The sequence below is a fragment of the Suricata suricatta genome, chromosome 5 (genome assembly GCF_006229205.1).
Source record: "Suricata suricatta isolate VVHF042 chromosome 5, meerkat_22Aug2017_6uvM2_HiC, whole genome shotgun sequence".
Taxonomy (NCBI): domain Eukaryota; kingdom Metazoa; phylum Chordata; class Mammalia; order Carnivora; family Herpestidae; genus Suricata; species Suricata suricatta.
This window is the reverse complement of record NC_043704.1, coordinates 142,890,143-142,913,825: the sequence shown is the minus strand read 5'-3', so window position 1 is coordinate 142,913,825 and position 23,683 is coordinate 142,890,143. Positions and strand designations below refer to the sequence as shown.

Below are 23,683 nucleotides of genomic sequence, written 5' to 3'. Positions count from 1 at the left end.
CACACAATGAAAACAGGTTGCTCCCAGCCTCTTTCAAGTCCTTTGGTATGCCCAAATCCAATACGGATTGCTAAAAGGAACTCAAAAGTGAACCTCTATAATCTACAGTTTCAAAAGAAACATCAAATCGTAAGAGACAATAAATAAGACCAATATAGTAAAAAAAAAAAAAAAAAGCCACAGGTGGGTCAGTTAATGTGTCTTGATAGAAGCCAAATCACCAGAGCTGAATTCGAGAGATGGGCTCCTATTTTAATATCTGAAGTAGTTTTGGCAATTCCTCCACTTAATGAAGGAGTTTCAGGCACAACTTTACCAAGACACTCCTTTATCCAAGCAATACAAATAGGTAAGGATGATTGTTTGCTGCACCCCTTGCTGCATGGGCATACCGGTGAACAGCACAGGACAACCCTGAGATTCTTGAAGCTGGCGGGAACAGTCTAACCTCGAAGCTTTCACACCCCAATACCATCTAAAGCAACAGGATACACATGCAACTGGCCCAGATCCAAAGAAGGAAACTGCTAAAGAGAACGAGGCCTGTGGGGGGAGGGAGAACTTCCTGTCTGAAGTCATTATGTTCATTATAATGGCAAGAAACCACAGCACTCATTTACTAAGCTTCTACTTAATGTCAAACACTGCGTTTTACACCACAAATTGTTTTGAATCTTGTAGCCACATTGCTAGTTGTGTAGTGTTTACTCCTGTTGCACTGGAGTAGGAACTGGGAAAATGTACAGGAAGCGAGCTCAGATCAGAGTAGAGGAGGTCTGGCGGCAGGCAGTGGTGCACATGGAGGGTGGCCTTCCTGAAGAGGCGGCTCTGGGGGTCTTCCTCCAACTCAGGGCTCAACACAGAGAAGCGGACAAGAGGCTAGAGAGAGCCTAGAAAGAGGAGGAGATTCGAGAGCCAGAGAAAAGAGAAGGAAAGAGATAGTGAAGATAGAGTTTGAAATCGTGAAACAGGAAACAAAGATGCAAGGGGCGGCGATCGACAACCCGAAATTGGTTGTGGACACTGACTAATACAGTATACGAGCCTCTGTGTGCTGTTAAGGCAATAAGGCAAAGGCACTGATGGGGTGCGATTACAGGCTAGCAAAGATTCAAAAGATCATGAGAACTTTTGGCTAATAAATTTAAAAACCTAGACAACAACAGTCATAAGTCCTGAAAATAATATATGTGTAATTTACCAAAACTGACCCTAGAAAAAACTATGAAACTTGAAAAATCTCATAAATATGAAGCAAACTGAGTAATTAAAAATTTTCCTAGTTTCTTAATTTTTTTCTCTCTCTTCCTTTTCTCAGTGTTTTACTGTCCCATTAGTTTCTCTGGTATGAATATGTCTGAATACACATCTCAGAACTCGATTTTTCCGAACTGTCGACCCCCCCATCCCATATTTTCCTACCATAAAAACACCAGTAGAATCCTTACAGAAATGTTTAGTCTGAATCGAATCAGTCTGAAGGAAATGAAGCACCATCTCTAAGAGACAGATGCAACCCCATGTTATTTACATAACATTATTTACATTATTTAATGTTCCAAGACATGGAAACAACCAAAATGTCCCCCAGTGGATGAATGGATAAAGAAAATGCAATATATCTATATAAATATAGAAATACACACTCAATAGGATACTATTAAGCCATACTAAGAAGCCATATGACAACAGGGATGGACCCTGAGTGCACTGCACTAGGTGAAATGTCTGACAGAGAACAACTAGTATTTTATCATCCTAGTTATATGTGGAATCTAAAGAAGCAAAACAAAGAAAGCTCATAGATACAGAGAACATGCTGGTGGCTGTCCAAAGCAGGAGGTATGAGGTAGGACAAATGGGTGGAGGTGGTTGAGAGGTGAAAACTTGCAGTTATAAACTATGTTTGGGAAAATGCAGCCTAGTGACTTTAGTTAAAAATATTTGAAAGTTGCTAAGACAGTAAATCTTAAAGTTCTTATCATGAGAAAAAAATGTCTGTAACCATGCATGGTGACGATTGTTAACTAGACTTACTGTCATGATCACTTTGCAGTATATACCTACAATGAATCATTATGTTGTACACCTGAAACTAATATAATGTCAAATGTCAATTATATCTCAACCAGCAAAAAGAGTCTCATTAAGCAGGAATCATCAGACAAATCCAGAATAAAATAAATAGGTTGGCCTGCTCCAAGTCAATGTCATGACAAACAAGGAACATGTGGATGAGGCAAAACGACTATGTGCAACATGTAGTTCTTGACTGGATCCTGAATTAAAATAACAGCAACACCACAGCTTTGGGGAAATTTGAATATTGACCATGATATACCCATATGCATGCGTGCACGCGCACACAAGCAGGCATATAGAAATGAGGGAGTAGTAAAATGTTAACTCCAGTAAATACCGAGAAAAGGACACAGTATACGAGCATACAATGCACATTCCTTTGGACATTTCCACAAGTTTAAATTTTCTTAAATAAGAAGTAGGGAAGGGGCGCCTGGGTGACTCAGTCAGTTAAGCATCTGACTGTGGCTCAGGTCATGATCTCATGGTTTGTGAGTTTGAGTCCCGCATCGGGCGGTCTGGTGCCAGCACAGAACCTGGTTCATATTCTCTTGTCTCCCTCTCTCTCCACCTTTCTCTCCCCGTCTCAAAAACAAACATTAAAAAAAAAAAAATAAGAAGTAGCGGGAAAAAGTAACCCAAAATATTTGAGCAAAAGTGACCCCCCTCCCCGGCCCAAAGCCCTAAACACATACCAGTCCCAGCTGAAGTTGAGAGCTACCAAACTTGTGAGGAACAGGTCAACTCAATTTCACACAAACTCTTCCAGAGAAGAGAAAAAAGATCACACCATGGTTCAATTTATTCCACGAAAATAGTATAACCAAAAGCAGACATGGAGAGTATGAGTAAAGAGAATGACAGAACAATCTCACTCATGTACAGTGATTTAAACAAATAATTCTAACTAAATAGCAAGCCAAATCCATTAGAGGATATAGAAAGATAAGACAGGGGCACCTGGGTGGCTCAGTCAGCTGAGCATCTGATTCTTGGTGTTGGTTCAGGTCATGATCCAAGGTCAGAGGATCGAGTCCCATGTAGGGCTTTTTGCTGAGCATGCAATCTGCTTAAGATTCTCTCCCTCTCCCTCTCTCCTCTGCCCTCTCCCCCGCTTGTGCTTGTTCTCTAAAATAGAATAAAATAAATATAACATAACATAAATAAAAAGATAAGACAGCAGGACCAGGTTACCAGGAAGGCATGTTTTAGCACTAAAAAACAACCCATCTCCTGTCATTGACCACATTATTCAAATACAGGAGAAAAACTACATGATCAATTCAGTGCACCCAGAGGAAGTATACTACAACAGTGAACACCTCGACAAAGGAATACACGCCAGTGAACTTCAGCAAACTGTATTCTAACAGGGAAATGTAAGATGCATTTCTTTTAAAAACAGGAACAGGATATCAACCATAGCTATCTCTGCTGAACATAAACTGGCGGTCCTAACCAGCACAGTAAAACAAAAGGGAGGAATCTCTGTTACAAGATAAAAAATTTTTATAAACCTACAGCCTCATCGAGCTCAGTCCTTTACACCTGGTCTCGGTGACTCTGGTTTCCAGGTGTTCCCATGTTAGCTCAATCTGCTATACGACCAGATTCACTGACATGCAGCTTCCTGTAGGTATCGGGAAGGACAAGAGATTCATATTATTAAAAGGACTCTTCCTTTCAGTCAAGAAACTATAATTTCTGGGGCACCTGGGTGGCTCAGTCGGTTAAGTGTCCGACTTCGGCTCAGGTCATGGTCTCATGATGAGTGGGTTTGAGCCCCCATCAGGCTCTGTGCTGACAGCTAGCTCAGAGCCTGGAGCCTGTCTTCAGATTCTGTGTCTCCCTCTCTCTCTGTCCCTCCCATGCTTGCGCTCACTCTCTCTCTCTTTCAAAAATATGTAACAACATAAAAAAAGGAAACTATTATTTCTAAACACAAAGTACATTTTGTTGAAATAGCTCGAGGATTTTTTTTTTTACCCCAATTCTCCCATATAACTCAGAATCACCTTTCTTTGGCATGCTCTTTGCTGCCTTGGATTTACGGTCCCTTTACTTCCCTTAAACTATTTAGCAGTATATTCAGCCACCGCAAGTGAAATCCTCACGTCCCTGCTGCTTTGGGAAGGGGAGTTCTCTGGAGTATTCCAGGACAAAGGGAGGGGCTCACATCTTTTTTGCTACTTTACCTCCAAACCACATCACATTGACCTGGGATCTAGTTTCGTGACTTTTTCAATGCATACTGAAAAGCCGACTTTGTGGGCAATTTGCAGGGGGCGAAGGACTAGCTCTAGATTCAGACGTAGCAACAGAAAGCTCCCAAAACAAAGTAGATCCTGAGACTGAAAAATTTACATGAAAAGCAGCATAACTAGGGTTTTAAGAACCCTGGAACCTGATTTTAGAGCCAGCTTTGCCTCCTCACCTGCAGAATGAAGACAACCCTGACCCAACCCCACTGGGTTCTTACAAGACTCACAAGAGACATCTGTCAATCTCGTATTTGTCAAACTCTTTAAGGTGAAAAAACATTCGATAAATATGTTTATATTATTTTGTGATAAACTCTTAAAAAAATCATTCTCATTAACATATTTCACAGATTGTCAACCAGAAAAAAAAATCCAGATCTTGTAAGAAGTAGTAACGTTTCACTAGGTGTGTGGTTTGCAGTTTTGCTCGGCTTCTTTATCTATCATGTCCTACGATAATGCTTTTAGAGAACCCATTTTCCCTGTGACCATCTGAGCTGTAAGATTCTCTTTCTTGAAAAAGGGAAGCAATATACCCGTGTCAGAAATAAGCTGAAGATAGTATTTCCTGAAGAGTTTGAAGTGCAAGAGCAAAAAGAAGGTGGAAGGCTTATTTAGGGAAGTCAGGAGGTGATCTGGCTGCGCTGAGAAAATGGAGGCACACGCATTTTGGTTTGGGTGCTGTCCCTTCAAGGACACAACTTGGCTGAACCACATGTCTAATGAAGTTGGACCCCATTACAATAAAGAATCTGATGAAAGAGAACCAAAGATACTGATGTCTCCTCTGCATTCACTGGATAGGTTTCACGTATGTTCATTCAATGTGGAAAGGAAACATAACTGAGCCACAGTACCCTGCAGCCAGGACATGCCAGGGTCCCCAGAGAGCAAGGTAAAGAATTGCAGAAGAAGCAAAACAAATTGCTCTTTATTCTGTTACCTTCCATATCCTTACAGCTTTCTTCTGTTTTTGCCCCATCACAGCCACCATATTTTACACACACACACACACTTCCTAATTCAGGAGTTCTAACACCTCGCCAACATTTTCTGTATTTAAAAATGTTCGGTGGCATGATACAGAAAGACTCTCTCGGGACTCCACTGCTCAAAGTGTGCTCCCCAGCCGAACACCAGACACTAATGTTGACTGTGTGTCAACTCTACTCAAACAAAATGAAAACAAAGTGTGTCCCCCAGATTGGCAGCAAGGGCCGGCGTCACCTAGGGACTTATCTGAAATGCAGAATCTCAGGCCTGTCCTAAATTCCTGAATTAGAACCTGCATTTTACAAAGTTTCCTCCTGCTTCATTTACACAGTAAAGTTTGAGAAGCAGGGCTTCAGCAAACAGGGACTAAGCTGCTAGGTACTCTGCTACGGAGATGTTTCCGTCTCCTATAGAAAATTCATAAGGGACCTGTTTGCAGAGCCTTCGTAGAATTGTATTCAGTGCCCGCCAGTGAGAAAAGGGTCTCTGAGAACTTGCTAGTGAAGTCAACTGCTTCAGGGGTGCAGAATAAGCCAGGATTCCTTACCCGCTGTCTCAGTGAAAAGCAAACAACTAAATTCAGGCAAACGATAAGATATCTTTCTAATTAAACAGTAGAAGGACAGTGAGCTCACTGGGCACAGAGGATTGGATTTAACTTCTAGAACAGGACTGTTTGACATTCTGGACAGGCTCTGAGGATGATTTTTTCTAAAATAATGGAAGATGTCGTCCCTTCAGGCCACGTGATTGTTTTCTTCCAATTACACGTGTTTCAAAACTAAGCCATTCTGTAGTCCTTGCCCTCACTCTGTGGTCTGCCTTATATTATTTCCTTCCCACCTCTCTCCCCAACAATAGGACTTTATTGGTAGTCTAGTCTGGTATGACAACCTCTTCTGGAATATTCTTGAGAGGCAGAGATAAACTCTGGTTAAAATGTTATAACAGAGAGACTCCACTCCTCGGTAAATCATCCCATAATCTAATCCTAAAAGATCTAGCTGTAGATTAGGATCAAGTCTAAACACTGGGATAGTTAAAAATTTACTTTTTATATAAAATCAAATGTGGCCTTTCTGCTCATCTATTTACCGATTTTCATGCTGTTCTCTAGAGCAAAACATAACAAAATGGTTTCTTCTTCCATGGGAAAGAGGACAGCTCTTAAACTCTCAGCAAGCATTTCACCCATTTCCCTACATGATTTCTTTTTCAGGTTGAATATCTCTGTTCCTTCAATCGCTCTTCAAAAGATCCATGTATCAGACCCTGAAGTCTGCCTGCCCACATCATAGCAGGCACCCAATAGATGCCAGGTCCTTTTTCTAAGTGTAAAATGATCTAGTCCCTGAAATCATTCCTGCTAGTCACGGTTTCCCATGTTTCTCCAGACCCAGACACAATACTTGGACCTCGATCTGTGCAGCAAAGATTACATTGGGGCTCTCACACCCCTCCAGTGACTGTCGTTGAAGACTCCTGTTTGTTGGTTAGTTGGTTCTATTGTTTTTGTTTTGATGCTCTTGGTCAGATCAGCCTGAATTCAATGTGATCTTAACTCACCTACAGACCCTGGCGTCTTTATCGCATGAATGGCTTTCGATGAGCAACTCTTCTGCAATCGATCGCCTGGACCTATATGCCCGACTTTACACGGCTCTATTAAGTTCATTATTACTGGTCACACCAGGTGACCAGAACCCTGATTCTCTTTCTGCTACGGCAGGGAGGCATTCCTCCCACCGTGCTTACTGTCTTTCACGTTTCTCCTTGGGATACAGATTCCTGCTGCTTTTGTTGCTGGGGCTTTAGGAGGGCAACGAGCATTAACAGAGCTCCTAAGTCATGCCAGGGTTTGCCCAAGAAATGATCACATGTTTTATGAATGCCTATTTCTCCCTGGATAGAGCCTCAGCCTGACGGATGTTCTCTGGGGCCACATTTTTCTTTGTGTTAGTCTTCCAACCACTTTGGAAAGACATATTAATTATTCACACCATCGATCCCCCTTCGGTCACTTGAAACACAACTTCAGTTTTCTTCTGGCAGTTCCGCGTGAACCACAGCTTGTCATACGGCTCCTCCCACCTGAGGATCTGCACCTCCTCCAGCTGGGCACACCTCCCCCTCCCCCACCTTGTCTTTGCTGGGACAGTGGCACCCCAGTTTTCCATCCAACCTTTGAAGTTTCTAATATGCCTGCTCTTCACATACACATTCATCTGTTCTAACGCCTCGGATGCCTCCACCCAGTAATGCACTTGGCCTTGTTCGGAAGGAGCTGCTTTTAAGGTAAGGACAGCACAGTATTATCCTAGGTCAGAGAACCCGTCTACTCCTCAGGACGTGTAATATAGATATTTTGTTTGGTTGTTTTTCTCCTCTAACCTAGAAGGCTGAATTTCAGCTACTTCCTGTGGTGGTTGCCATTCTATAATTGTTACCATTCTTTTCCAGGTTATATGAGGAACATGATGAAAAATATAAAAATATTTGGCAGAACAAACTGTCTTGAGTTCAGTGGTTCCCAACATTGGCTGCATATTAGAATATTTTGGGAAATTGTATGCTGTTGCTTTTTTTTTTTTTTTTTAATCCTGATACCAGGCCTCAGACCAATTAAGTCTGAAACTGCAGGGCTAAGACCCAGTTAATGAGTAGTTTTTAAAGCTTCTCAGGTGTTTCCAAAGTACAGCCAAGGCAGAGAACAAGGACTTCAGCTGGCTGGGAGAAATAGGTATTCTGAATAGGATGGGACCTGGAGAAAGAAGGAATGGAAGGCATTTTAATGCCTAAGTTTAGGATCAGTTGTTTCTTTTTATGTTTCTTTTTTTAATTTCAGAGAGAGAGAGAGCAATCAGAAAGGGGCAGAGAGAGAGGGAGAGAAAGAATCCCAAGCAGGCTCAGTGCTGTCAGCGCAGAGCTCAATGTGGGGCTTGAACTCATGAACTGAACTCATAAACTGTGAGATCATGACCTGAGCCAAAGTCAAGAGCTGAACCCTTAACCAACCGAGCTACCCTGGCACTCCAGATCAATCATTCTTGTCACTGGAACCAGCTACAGAGGAACATTTTTTTAAAGGAAAAACATGAGTTATGTCCTTAAAATGATGAAATGTTACAGTGGAGGGACCCCATTCCTCTGTAAATCATTCGACAATCTAATCCCGACAGATCCAGCTGTAGATCTACTATACTAGGATAAGGTCTAAACACTGGGATATTTAAAAACTTATTCTTTACATGAAATCAAAGTGGACTTCTTCTATATCCACTTACTGGTTTTCATACTGTTCTCTAAAGCAAAGACAAACAAAATGGTTCCTTTTTAATGACTGTATAATTATTGCTGATAAATTTGATATTTTATAGAATTATCACCGTGCAGGAGTGATTTCAGGATCAGAAGAGGTTTTACAAAAGCTTGTCAGCCAGATGTCCAACTGGTGGTAAAATACATCCTCTGGAGTTTCGTATGAGCGGAAATGAAAGTCAATTTCATGGTGGTTAGCTAGCTCGCTGGTGTTTTTCCACTGGTGGGACACTGAGACACTTGTAAAATAGCCAAAGGGTCTCTGTGAACCCTTTTCACAGTCATCCATCCATGTGGTGTTTGTAGAACATACGGAGTTGGTCATGGGGGTGATGAGACCACAGATACACCGCCCTACTGGACCAAACGTTTAACTGGTCACTCACATCCAAGTGGATGGGATTCGAGACACATCGTGGCCCTACTGGGATTCGACTATGCCACGATTCAAAGCAGAATGACGCTCCAGTGTAGAAATATTCACAACCGGCAACCACATCTAGCCTCAGAGCATCTTTGTTTACTTTGTTGCTTAGGAAAAAAAAAAATCTACAAAAGTGAGTTGCTTTGCCTGGAGATGCTACAAATACATTCAAGCTTCACTTGACTGAGTCACAATGCCCCCTGGTGTGTGCGATCTTTATTATTTCCTTGGCCAGACACGGGCCGCATTCACAGATTCGGAGGATGCTTTCTAACCTAGCTCATTCACAACCAAAGGCTCCTTCAGCACTGAGTCATCACCTCAAATAACTGCTTTCTCTTCCCAGGAATGAAACCAGTGACTTTAATCCACGCTTTTCTTCCTCTTCTAACAACTCTTCACAACCGTATTTCCACACTTAACTTTTCTCTTCTGCACGGAGACCAGAAAGTAAATCTGGTTTGCGTCTCCTAAAACAAAAACGCAGAGCTGGCCAGCCAGCTATTTTGAGTGGCGACTGCACGGTTCAAAGGCAGCACACCCAGAACTCTCAGGGCTGCCAAAGCTCCTTTATTCTTCTCATTTCTTCCACGGGAGAACTGAAGAGTTTCCCCAAGAAGCCAGCTCTGTGAGGCTGGGACCGAACAAACACAAAGTGGGATTTAAGACAAAGGGGCGCAGCGCACCCAGGTCCCCGCCAACTCAGAAACCAATACAAGTCAATAAAGTGCCCGAGGCATGTGATCAATACACGGAGTGCGTGTGCTGGATGGCGCGAGGCCGTGTTATTAAGGTCACAAGAGGTCCGGGGGGAACCAGCTGGCTGAGATGTTCTGCTAGCAAGTTAAACACAGACAGGAAACCGCGTGTCTGATACTGTAAAAAAATCATTTGTCTTCCTGCCAGAGTTAGGCTTGCAACCCAAAGAGGCTGTTTTCATTTAAAAGAAAATTCTACAATCAGAGGAAGGAATGAAACTGTGGCTACTGGGAGCCCTGGTCTCTCCTCTCTCAGCCTCTCAGGTTCAAGGGCAGGCTAACTGCAAAAGTCTGCATGTAGCTGTCACACCAGCAACGAAACACACATTGGGCAGCAGCCTACGTCAGATGGTCTGCTTCTCTGTTTAACCACATCGGTTGAACTTTGAGTCAGAAGTGGTTTCCAGAGTCCTCGTTTCTAAGTTGACGACGACATATAAGTGATGTGTTTACTGATAGTCCCATCCTGTTTAACAAAAAAAAAAAAAAAATCTCACATCACCTATAGATAGAGTAGGAAGGGGAGACAAAAGTAGAGGGAAGAGTGGTGGCATGAAGACAAAGAGAAGACGAACATGGAATACAGGCAAGTGGGGTGGTGTCAGCAGCCGTCTACTTGCTAGATGCTCAACTGAGCTGGTACTGCAGCGGGGGCGGGGGGGTACCCGAAAAACACGCTCTCCATCAGGGGCTAGAGCCCGTTTCTGTAAACCAAGCGTTATTGGAACACAGCTGCACCCAACTGTCGACAGGCTGTCCCTAGCTGCGTCCACAGCAGGGCCGAGCAGCTGCCACGGGGAGACTCTGTGGCCCGGAAAGCCAAAAATATTTCCCAACTGGTCCTTTAGCAAAGAAGTTTGCTGACCTCTGCTCTATATGCTTCAAAGTGTCCTTAAGATCAGACACAAACGGGACCCCCACAAGGGGAATGGTCTTTCTAAGGCAGAGGGCTGAGAGAAACTTCTCCTGGCTTCCTTGTGAAGGTAACACCACAATGCAGGGAACAATTTCCCCAATAGCATTCCTTACAGTGAACAGATGGCCCTGATTTCACTGCACAAAGCTCCTTGATCATCTGGCGAAATCCAATGAGAAGTAATAGTAAATGTTTGGTCAATGTTTATTGAAGACTTGCTCTGAGCCAGGTACTATTTGAAGTCCCCTACGTGAGTGACATCACTTATCCTCACACTAATCCTGTTCAAAGGAAACACTATGCCTATCTCTATTTTTCAGAGGGGAGCACCAAGGTGAAGCAGTCCACTCAGGGGCAGTTGATAAGTCGCTTAGGACGTGAACTTGGATCCTCTTACCGGGAGGGGGAGGGGCACCATGAGCTTCTCAAGAGATGGGCATCCTGCTGACCATTCTTTACGTGATAAACGTTTCTCACAAATGCATGAACAGTGGAAGCCCAAGGTTGTACTTCTTGCCAAGGACTTGCTGAATGGTGACTCTGTACTGTGGTTCAGTGACCAGTCATGTGCCCACAGAACAGGCAGCCCCTTATGTGAGGGTGCCAACCTCCATGGGCATAAGCCTGATAAAGAGCATACACCAACCCCCGACCTGACAGTGTAAGGGCGAGGGCATTCCCTGAAGAAGAGACAAGATTCTCTGATTCTCTGTGGGTAAAAGGTGAAGAACCGACTGAGGGACCTTGGGAAATGCATACCACTCTCTGGAGACCCATTTGTTTGGGAGTAAAAGGAAAAGTGTAGATATGCTCATTTCATGGGACTCATTTCAGCCTAAAAAATCAGGACTCCAAAAAAAATAAGAGAGGAAAAACACTGGCAAGGAAGGAGAGGAAAGGAAAATGTTGGGATGGCTGGTGGGAAGGCACCAGCGACAACAGCCACCAATGACAACGGAAACCAGTATGGGGGTTCCTCCAAAATTTAAAATAGAAAAACCACACTATCCAGCAATCTGACTTCAGGGTAAGTAACCTAAAGATGATAAAAGCAGGATCTCAAAGACATATCTGTTCTCCCATATTCACTGCAGGATAGATCACAATGGCTGAGACACAGAAATACCCTACATTAATTAGTCCATTCATTAATGGAGTCCATTAATGGGTGACTCAATAAAGAAGATGTGGAATATATCCACAAATAGCCATAAGAAAGAATTCTGCCATTCACAACAACCATGAAGGGACCTTGAGGGCATCAGGCGAAGTAAAAAAAGCCAGGCAGAGAAAGACAAATACTGCACGGTATCATTTATACGTGGACTCAAAACAAAAACGAAAACAAAGTCAAACTCCTAAAAAGTTGAAAAGTGGTCACCAGGGCCTGGAGGGTGGGAGAAATGGAGAGAGGTTGATCAAAGGGTGCACACTTTCAGCTAGATGGTGAAGAAGGTCAGAGGATCTCACGGAAAACAGGGTGACTAGAGTTGATAATGCCGTCTTGTATAACTGAAACTTGTGAGTATCATCTAAATGTTCTCACATACACACACACACAAATAACGGTGAGGTGATGGACGGGTTTAACTAGATGAAGGGAATCTATTCATAATGTGTGTGTATACTTTCAATACTTTACAACTCTATTTGTCTCTTATACCTCAATAAAGCTGAAAAAAAAAACACTGATGGCAGGAAAAAAATATGACTCCAGGAAAACAAGGCAACATTTCTGCCCGTGGTTAGCCCACGTGATCGACCGACAGTAGACTCTCAACCCGAGGTGAGGGTGGCTGCTATTGTTCCACTTGTTCTACGGATTCCCCCAGCCTGGGCTGTGGACACAGCATCAGCTTTTGCTAGCTCTTGAGTTAAGGAAGGGGCTGGGTCTCGGGCCTTAAAACCAACTTTTCAAAAGTTTAGGACATTAATTTAATGCTAATTCCCCTTCCTGCAGAGCTGTGATGCCTCTCCATTTCTAGAATGAGCAGTTCAGCACCAAGTTAGGAGAAAGCAGGGGTGGCCAGGATTCTAATCACCTGGGAGCAGAAAGTTCCTATAAGTCACTTTCTTGTTTTCCAGGTACCCAACTCTGGCAGATGGTCATAACAGACAACCGAGAAACAAACTAATTCGGGAAAACTCTTTTTAATGTTTCTCTATTACTTGTCCAGGGCTCCCCGGGGTTATTAAACATCTCCTCTGTAGACCCAATTCAGAAAAACATTCTTAAAAGCAATCCTAAATGTCTTCTTGCTTTGGGAAATATTAGGGGACAATCCCACAAATTGGTATAAAATGTTATCATGGAAACCAAAGAAATGTTACCTCAAACAGGCCTGATATCTACATCCAGATGTTAGCACAAAGCCTGTGGGGTGTATAAAGAAACAAACTTTACTATCACCGACCTTTCACTGTGGAGTTCCGTTACGTGATTCATGAATGGACCAAGTACAGTGTACTTAGCTCATTTCCAAATGAGTAGGTTTAAGACCAAATGTGCTCCTCTTGAGTTGATCAGCTCAGCACGTTAGCAGCATGAACTTAACAAGACCCATCTCTGGTTCCGTGCCTGGCTGGGTTGAGTTCACGCCACTGCTTTCCACACTTCGGCTTGCAAACAGATCCCCAAGGCCACTGTTACAGGGCAGATGCTGATGCAGTAGGTCCGGCAGGCTGTGTACATCTCGCCGGCTCACTGGTAAGGCTGCCGCCACTGGGGGAGCCACTCTTCTCGGATGAAAGGTTTCCACCAAGCAGGAGAGCTGCGCTCCTTGGCAGTGTTCTCCTTCCCCGGGGAGAAGGAGTAAACCAGAAGGCACCTACTGTGTGCTGCCTAGTGAGCTGGGCTCTCCCTGCATCACCTTTAACTTCCGCAGCCCCCCCAGGTCATGGGCCCCCCACTATCAGCGGTCAACGGTGGCATGGCCGGTGAGAAGGGCACGTGGCCCAAAGCAAGCTTTCTGCTGGAAAAAACGAGGGGGTGAATCCCCATGGCAAGGACAGAGTGTGATTAACCGTGTCACTAACCTGAACGCCACTTGTGACCTTCCCAGTTTTATTTAGCTGCCTCCTGCTGTGATTCTGAGTCAAAACAGGAACAACGCGCCTGATTTGTAATATTACCCTGCGATGTCAGAGATGTGGTTAGCTTTGGTTAGAAATCTTGGACTCCACGTGCTCCCCCTGCTGCAGGGAAGGCATGTGGAGTCCGGCAAAGCACGCCCCTCTGGGTACGCTGGAGGGGTCCGTAGGCCGTCCTGGCAGGCCAGGGGCAAACTCCACCAAACGACCTCAGGGCTGGAGCAGACCCAGGCACTGCACTGCACGGTCCGGCTCCATGGCTTGTCCCCAAGTCCCAAATCCTACACAGAAGGCCCAGAGAATACTAGCAGCTAGCAGTGAGTCCTCACGCTGGACCTGGCACCGATGTATTCAATTCTGACGTCACAACACCCGCCCCACCCCAGCCCTGCCCTTTAATTTCCATTTCATACCCAGGAGGACAGAAGCGTGGAGACATCAGGTAACCGGCCCAAGGTGGCAAAGCTAGTAAATAGTAGAACGGGCCTCCAATGCAGTGAACCCACCTCGGGCTCCCACTCCTAACCAACTACACCACACTGGTTCTCTTTCCTAAAACAGCAAAAAAATTGTCTCCTTGCTCCGGGCTCTGCACTTGGAGACCGTTTATTAATGGAATGAATAAAGCTGAGTGGTTGCGTTTGATTCTTAAAGGTTCTGGGGGAGGTCGATCACCACATAACGTCTGCAAAGTGGACGTGTCATCTGCACGTCAACGGGACAGCTGTTTGCTCAGAGTCCCCTCCCCTCACATTCAATGCGAGGTCCTGGAGCCACACAGGGCTCCTCTGGCTAGCAGCTGTCATGAGGCCATCAGTAAGGACAAACACAAACACCTGCTCTTCTAGCTGGAGTGTTAGGTCTGGGTGAGTCCAGGGGTGGACTGGGACTTCTCAGAATTCTCCACAACACCTTTTGGCAAGAGACAATCTTTCAGAGACAGGATTCGATCCCTCTGAATGTCAGCTATTGTGGCTAACAGCCCTGAAAATAAAGATCCTCATTTAAAAGGAAAATTTTGTGCCTTACCTTTTCCCCTTAAATATGTAAGAAAAATGGAAGATGTAAGTAATTATCATTCACTGCGTTTGCAGATCAGAAATCCGGCAAAAAGAACAGAGCACTGTATAAATAAAAATACAGCACAAAGCCTGTCATAGGGTTTGCGTTTGACATCTTATGTGAGGTGGCAGGGAGAAATAAAAATTGCTTCAAGACATTTCATTCCTCAGTGTAAGAAACGGATGGTGGCAGTAAGGAGGCTTGTGGAGCCCCGAAGGCTGCTAACTATGCGGCGTTTTGGGCGGAGGAACTGTCCCAGCACAGAGAAAGGCGATGCCTAAAAGGCAAGCACTCCCTGGAGCGTCCTCAGAGACTTCGAAGTCATCCAGACAACCCAGTCGTCAGCTGTGCTGGATTTCCTGAGTTGCACGATGAGAAACTGTCTTTATGCTGACTATCTGATCTCATAAGGAAAGAAATAGTCTGATAATGAATAAGAGGGAAAGTACAGACATGGGCCCATGATTATCACCTGAGTTGAAATATACTGAAAACTGAAGTCATTAATATCTTTTTCTTTTTTATGAAGAGCCTTTTGCCCCCCCCCTTTTTATTTCTTAAATTTTTCTTTTTTTGAGAGAGAGAGAAGCGCAGGCTGGGGAGGGCAGAGAGAGAGGGAGGCAGAGGATCCGAAGCAGCCTCTGCACCAGTGCAGAGCCGGATGTGGGGCTCGAACCCATGAACTATGAGATCATGATGAGCCGAAGTTGGGCGCTTAACCAACTGAGCCATGCTTCAGGTGCCCCTGAAGTCATTAATATCTTAAAAGCTTAGAGTAATATAAATATTTATTCAACTGGCAGGCCATTTACTAACTTTTATCCCTTTTGCAGAAGATAAACTCTTCCACTGTGGAGAAAAGCCAGGATGCACAAGGAGAGAAGAGTTTCACAGATGGCAATGACTTGTTTGGATATTCTGCTATTAGAGATTAATTCCTTCACCTGAGACTGGGAGTTCTCTGAAAAGGTGAACTACTTGGGGAAGGTTTACAAGCTACATCAGGATACCAGGTGTTCCCATGCTTTAATGTGATTTAATATAGTTATATCTTCCCACCAAACTTAAATTACCTAAGAAAAAGGAGACAAATGGAGCGATTCAAGGAGGAGAAAACTGGAGGGAGGGTGATCTTCCAAAGTGCTGTGCTGACAGGATGAACACGTCTGAGTTTGTACATGGGGAAGCCGGCATAGGTAAGGGATTGGACAAGAAGGGAGGGGAAATGGGAGGAGATGAAGGACAGAGAGGGACAGGTGGCTTAACAGTGCGGGCGAGCTCCACGCACACAGTGTGACATTGTTTTCCACCCCGCTGCGATAGACACAGGAACAAGGATAATGTGGAAGCCCAGAACGTGTGTTCTGAAAGCATTTTTTGATTGAACCTGATGTATCTGGGGCTAAAATAATCCTACCCCGCTCTGAATTTACATTCCTAAAACCAAGAGAATATTATTTGCACTATCAGTCTGGCAAAATTAAAAGGCTTATGATCTCCAGGGTTCAAGAAAGGACATGGAAATTTGTACACTCAGCTATCTTTTGGGGGGAGAGAACAATTTAACAGCAGTTATCCAGATTTAAAATGTGTATAGCTGCTGACCCGGAATTTCATTTCTGGAAATCTATCTTACAGAAGTATTAGCACACATGTACAAGACATTTTTACAAAGATATTCAATGTAGGATTAAGTGGAAAAATGGAGACAACTAAATAATCTACCAACAGGGAATGGTTAAATCAGTCTTAGGAGAGAATCCATATTATGGAATTTCTAGACAATAATTAAAAGGCCTGCAGTTTATCCATACGTATTGTCTTATTTAAAAGGAGGGGTAAAAGTGGTTGGGTGACAAAATATTGTCAAATAATCTTTATAGTATGATCAACTATTTGCACTGAAAGGCTGATGAGTGTATGGGATGGACAGATAGATGAATGGATGGACAGATGCATGGATTGAGGAAAGGAAGGAAGGGAGAGGGGAAGGCAATAGGAAAACAGAGATAAGGAAGGATTATATGAATGGATGACAGAGACAAGCATCCAACAAACTATTCACATTGATTATCTATTCGGTTGCGAGTGAGGAGAGGAGACACGTACTTCAATTAAAATTTTTACACGCTGTTGGATTGTCTGAAATTTTAATAAGAAACATATACTATTTTGTAGTTAAAAATCATTGAATAGTGTTTTAAATGGAAGGAATAGTGTGTGCCCTCCTTCTAAGCTGAATGGATGTTGGACTTCAAAGATGAAGGCAAGTATCCGATCTCCTCTTTCCCGGCCTCCATAGGTAAACCCCAGGTTGTGACTGTCCCTCACATTTCAGCTCTTCTTGAAGATGGGACATTAATAAGTACCCTTCAGACAAATCCTGAGACTGGGTACACGAAACTACTTGACTTAATTCAAAGTAAGTCTCACTCCAGTACCAAACAGCCTCCTCCAATCTCTAGACCAGTAGGTCTCCTATTTTTAGTGGCATCAGAATCACCTGGAGGGCTTGTTCAAACACAGATTGCAGGACCTGCACCCAGAGTTTCTGTCTCCACAGGCTGGGGTGGGGCCCCAGAATCTGTATGGCTGACAAGGTCTCAGGTGATGCCACTGTTGCTCCAGGGGCCGCATAGAGGGCCACTGCCATCGGGGAGGAAACTACTGGTTGGAGGCCAGGAAAAACATGGGCCATATCAGCCAGATTGGCTATGGGCCAGAACCAGCCCTGTTACTCCTTAAGCACCTCGTCCCGCCAGGTGACTGGCTCCTAATCCACAGAGTGTAAGCTCCCTCTCTTGTTTCAGAAGGATGGAGTCTGAGACTGTGGAGCGGGGACACAAGAGATGGACACGGGAAGCTGGGCCCCAGACTTCCAAGGGAAGAAAACTCACCTTCCGAGAAGATGATGTGGTCATTGCACTCATCGGTGCTACAGGAGCACATAAAGAGAGTCTCGCCCAACACCTTTTTTTCCTTCATAATACACTTGGGAGAAGCAGAATCTTCAAGAGCAATGCCATGGTAGGTGTCCTTGGGGTCATGGCAAAGCGTTTCTAGGGTAATGTTCTCATCGTTCTTCCTCCTAGGGTGCAGAGGAGAGAAAAACGTGGATGGATGAATATGGTCTTCTGGACAGAAAAGCAATCTGGACTGTCCTTGCTTCATAAAGTTGTTCTAACAACTGCAGCTGGTCCCTGATCTCCAACAGCAACAGGTTGTCCCCCCGGCCCCTGGGCTTTCTCTACTCATTTCCGTCTTTCCGTTGCATAGTCTCAAAACCCATCTAGGATTATAAACATGAAAGCTTCCCTTGGGGGCTGTCCTGCTGGAGAATTTTACACATTATGCCTTAATTAAATGAGTAGAAAGGAAGGCCCAGTAAACGGAAGATTGTCCTCAGGATTAAGCCTTCCATGCTAAGTGCGCTGTAGGGCTCACGCTGCATCCCGGTGTATCTGACAGGGTGAGGGGGCATGTCTAGCTACGTTGTTCTCAAGCAGCATTCCTAGGAAAGGAGTTGCAGTTCCACAGTTTTCCTTGCTGGGCCCCAGAGCACTATGAATGAGAGCGTATTCCATGTCAGCAGCTTGCTGGCCTGAGAAAACGGAACAGACTTCCTAGATGAAGGCCTGGCAATCTGGCAGCGTCCCGACTCACAGGAAGGGATGGAAGAGGAAAAAAATGAAAACACATGGGAAAGAACTGCAACGTGTTCTTCATTTATAGATCAGTGAAATCCTTTATGCTGCCATAAACATAAACCTCTACATTTAGTATCCCTTCACATCACATATTTGAAGCCTAACTCAGCTAACGGCTCACAGAATCTCCCAAGTGGCATTTTACTTAGGCCCCAGAAAATGCTCAGTTGGCTGTTATGTGTACGTTACATTTTAAAGTGACATGATTAATGTCCACTATGATAATTGCAAAAGCCAGAATAAAACTCTGGCATCCTTGGAAAAGGGCATCATTCTCTGCCAGTTTCAATCTGCTCCTCTCATAAAGCTGCCATCTTGGATGACTGTCCAACAACCAAGGTTGGTCTGACCTCTTTCCTCCCATCTCTGACTTTTTCAGCTGCAAAATACCTGTTATCTTGAAAGGCAGTCTCTATATCTGGAGGGGAATCTAGGGAAGGGGTAAGAAGGCCTCAATGACCATCAGTTTTGCAACTCTAATCTTCCCCGGGAAGGACTCTGAATGCATGTGATGGAGTGCACATGGGTGCTCACAAGCCCGCACACACTCACCAGCTGCTCCCCTCCCCCCAACAAGCAAATGGGAGGCAGGTTGGAAGCAAGAAGCAACTAAGGTACAGCCTTCACCTGGAAAACAGGCAAGGCCATGTCCACTGGGGAAGAGCAACTCTGGCAGCACCGCTAGGGTATTTAATTCCCGGACACTAACAGACAGTATTGTCAACAAGGGACTAAGAAGAGCAGAAGTGAGGGTCCGTCCAGACAGAACAGTACACCCAGGAATAGAGATGGCATGTCTGACGTCCATGCAACCCAGGCTTGGCTCCAGTAGAGGTAGACAGGCCCTTGGTGAAAGAGCTCGAGGGTTCTGGAACAAATAATCCAGCAGACACAAGAGGACCACGCCCTTGCTGAGTAGATCCCTACTGGTAAAGGAAACGCCGCAGTCAGAATCCTTACCCTAGGGTGGCTCACAGGGAACTAAGTGAAACTCAACTTGGCAGGACCATGCAACAAACTATGCCTATCTAAAAATCTACTTACTTTTAACCGCAAAGCTACTGGGAAGTCTTGGCAAAAACGGCAGCCATGAAACAACGACACATCTCTCCCTGCCCTGCAGTGAGGGGAGGGGTATGCTCTGTGCTGTGTGCATGCCCAGAGGGGTTTGGTTCCGGTAACAAAATGAAGGCTGAGTCTTCTGTGCCCCCAGGTAAAAGTATGGTGTCTCTTCCTCGTGAAGCTTCTAGAGCCCAAGGAATGGAATGAGGAAGGAACTGTGGAATGGAATGGAATGGAACGAGGAAGGAAAGCTGCTGCATAATCACCAGGCAGCTCTTTCAGAGCCTCTCGCCTTCCACCTGCTCGCTGCTTAGAGATCTAAAATTGCAGGGAGGAAATTCAATTAGGATATTCGAGTCCGGGGAAAGTCCTTAACCGCTTTCTCTGCTTGCTCCTCTCACAGTGCTCCCTGGCAGGCAAAAGCCAACTCTGAAAAATATCTTAAGATACAGTTGTGCATCGGAAGGGAAAATACAGTGAAATAACTACAGACTTCATTGTCCTGAAACATTTGTTCTGTGCCATTAAAGAGGTTTGTCAACACCCACTCAAAAGAAGAAACACAAGAATAAGATTAATCTTGGTTCCAAATTATTTTTATCCTTGGCAAGAACTTATGCATTTGACACACTTTGGGGGCACAGCTGACATCAGTTAGATGAACAAAGGAGTCAATGAATGAATGAAAAGAGACTAAGACTAAAAAAGGCACTGGAAGGCAGGATCAAGGTAGAGCCTATTTCCACCTCTGGCTCTGAGTTGGGCTTCCCTGGAAACGGACCTTAAGGAGGCGAGATTTCTGTGGAGAGTTTCTGGAGAGGTCCCTGTAAGGGATGAAGGAAGCAGCACTTCCCACAGCAGGAGCTGAGCCACCGCACCGTGCAGGTCACAGCAAATGACTCACCGATCCCTGGGAAGATGTAAAGCTAAGATGGCCAGGCAAAGCGGTCCCAAAGGAGGCAACGTGGCCGGACCTTTTGGACCCTGGCATCAACTGGTCATGGGACGCTGGCTGCCTATGGGGCAAACTTGATGAGAGGCCAGATGTCTAAAGAAGCTCCAGTCGGCGAGGGAGGGATGTGAGCTGGGGGGACTCCGGGTGATCCTCAGGGCTACTGCTGCCGGAAGCTGAGGGGGTGAGGGCCTCAGGCTGAGGATCAGCAGGAGGTGTCACAGCACCCTTCTCTTCCCTTTCTCCTTGCTGACACTCCGCCCCCACCCCCCAAGGGGGATGCGTCTCTGCTGAGACAGGGAGAAAGACAACACTCACTGTATGGACTCTTTATGGCAGGAACGCTGAGGAAACAGGGAGGTCTCTCCCCCCCAAGCTCACATTCTCTGAGACAGCGAGCAACGCCTCATTCCAGAGATTGGAATTTCAGAGACACCTGATTCACATGCCATCAGAGAGGCCTACAAAATACATAGCAGATGAGCCTGTTTGGGGGTAGCGGAAGTAAGCTCTCATGTCACAGTGGATATTTAAGTCAAGGTGACGTCAGAGAACAGAAGCAAAGAAGGAAGCTTTGAGGTCATACAATCTGGGGTCTCCATCTTTCCTGCGTTAGACTTGATGGGTGGTCCCCCAGCCTCCCTTGAACTTTGACTCCTCAGAGGAGGAAGCCTGTTTTGCTGCTAGGAAACCACAATTGTGAAAATGTTTACACGTCTACTGCAGTCTGTCCCGTTGCTGATTTTACGGGTCCCCTTTCCGCCCTTCAGAATTGCACAGAACAAGTGTCTTATCATTTCCACTTGAGGCCCATCCAATGTCTCTCAGCAGAACGCCTTCTCGTTACTGGGCCCACCGCAGTTGAGTCCTCACACCACCAGCGTCCTCAGCCTGCAAGCCCCTCTTCCTCTGACCACGATCTCTGTCAAAACCCCTTCTGTAAAGACACTGCTCCACACCAGACCTGAGTGAGGCTGGCAAGCACAGCAAGCCAGGTGCCGTTAGCATTCTTTTAGTTCTTAAGAATCTAGTTCATCTCCTGGTATGTACAGAAATGCGCAAGCTTTTCAGATCTATCATCAAGGCTAAGTGTAAGTGAGCTGGGGAAAGTCTCAAAAGACTTGTTCCCCAAAAGGTGGGGGGGGGGTGCAGGGAGACATTTGGGTTTATATTCTCATTTGCCAACTGGCCAGGAGACACATAGGTGACTTATTTATTGGCTGATAAGTTTAAAACATCAGAAGAAGTCTGCAAATGTTGTATCGCATTAATGAATTTATACATTTTATAAAAATGAGGACTCTTTTCATCTCTATTTTCCTTTTATCTCTTGCTCTTAGTCCCAATCCAACACTGTGAATGAATCAAAGGATTTATGAGCACTGTGTGTGTGTGCGCGTGTGGGCACACATGCACGTGTGTGGGTTGAAGGGGGGATGAGAGAGAGAGAGAGAGAGAGAGAGAGAGAGAGAGAGAGAGAGACGGAGGGAATGTGATCTAGGAGAAATAAGCAGTTCTGATCCAAGAGCAAAGATGGAGTATGTGGCCCAGTGGTGCCGTGAGTAACGCGGCCACTGCTTCTGACTAATGAATGGGCTGTTTTTCTGGTTCTCCCAGAAGCTTCCCTTTTGTTTCTGACAAGGCCTTTCCTCTTCACACAGCCACCTTTCATCCCCTCTCCTTCCATAAAACGAGACTCTGAGAAACAAAGCCCCTGGTGTCACACTGGGGTGCCAAGGGGTTGTCAATGAAAACGATGAGTCGCAAAAGTGTCTCCTTCATACAAGGAAGGGGTCCAGATTTATGGTAAATATTTAAGGTCACCTTATACAATGTCACACTCTCCTATAAACAGATCCACATGCGTGTGTGTGTATCTGAAAATGTACAGAGGATCTCTGGAAGTTAGATTTAATAACTGAAAGAGAGGTCACTTGAGAAAAAGGGACCTGTTATGGGGCAAGGGGACACCCTGACACTACGTACGGCAGTGTGCGTCCCTTACAGAAGGGAACAAAGGACGCTTTTGGGGGGGCCACCTTACCAGACAGCCAGACAGACTTCATGCGGATTCTCGCAGATGGATGTGATGCTGCAGTTGCTCAGGCAGGATTTCTGGTTGTCGCAGGTGGAAGATCTCACATCGCAGAATTTACACAACTGCGGAAACTTGATGATGCCGTTGTTGTCAGTGACCATCATGCCATTATTAACTGGGGAGGGAAAGGCGAGACACATTAAATGAGTATCTAACCACTAGGCAGCCTGCCCGTGAACCCCCGGTAATGTGTCGCAATTTCAAATGAAATAAAATAATGCCTTCACGTCAGATGAGAATTTCCTTGATGTACGAGATTTGTAATGAAAGCCGTTGAAGGGTGACGGCGGCCGGGGGGTGGGGGGGCATCTGAGTAACTTCTTGCTTTGGTCAGTGGTTACCTAAGGCACCCTATCTACACATGTAATCCTTCCATCCAGAAACAGCCAACTGATCAGTCCACTGCATAGTACTGGGTGCTGGAAGCACAGAGAACCCTACCTTAAGGAAACCATCATTGAGTATATAGGCAAGGAAACAAGTGAGGGAGGGTAACCCAAAATAGAGAGAAACACAGAAGATACGGGATCCTAATGAGAGCCACCACTTAGATGGGGAGAGAGAGGTCACAATGGAGCAGAGCTGTGCAGCACAAAAGGGTTCTGGCCAACTCAGAAGAGACACTGTAGGTGAGGCAGGGCACTGCCATCATTCTCCTCACCTGCAATGGGAAGAGCTGTAGGGGTCTTCTTTGCAAGAGACTATCTCTAACCTCTCCCCATTGCCTTGAAGGAAATCAGTTGATTAACCAACACTGACTGTCTCTGAGACAGAATCCCCAAAACTGGCAAGGCTCCAGGCACTGGAGTCCCGTAGGTGAGTAAAGGATGAGTTCTACCTCAAGAATCTACCACCTGCTAACTCTCTGACTTCATCTGCCACCACCCCCTCGCCAGCCCATTTACTTGTTACCTTTTAGGCCTTCCCTGGAGGAAGCCAAGTTCCTTCCTCCCCAGAGCC

The 23,683-nt window shown here is 45.2% G+C and overlaps 1 protein-coding gene across 1 annotated transcript in view; it reads right to left on the bottom strand.

The window, feature by feature from the left end:
* TGFBR2 (transforming growth factor beta receptor 2) overlaps positions 1-22,878 on the bottom strand; it is a 50,719-nt gene extending 27,841 nt beyond the window's left edge. The window contains exons 1-2 of the mRNA XM_029940380.1: positions 22,670-22,878; positions 17,802-17,992 (exon numbers count right to left, since the gene is read on the bottom strand). Coding sequence (XP_029796240.1) covers positions 17,802-17,992; positions 22,670-22,863 — 385 coding nt within the window. The 5' untranslated portion in view covers positions 22,864-22,878. The remainder of the gene's footprint in view (positions 1-17,801; positions 17,993-22,669) is intronic.
* Positions 22,879-23,683: the final 805 nt, after the last annotated feature.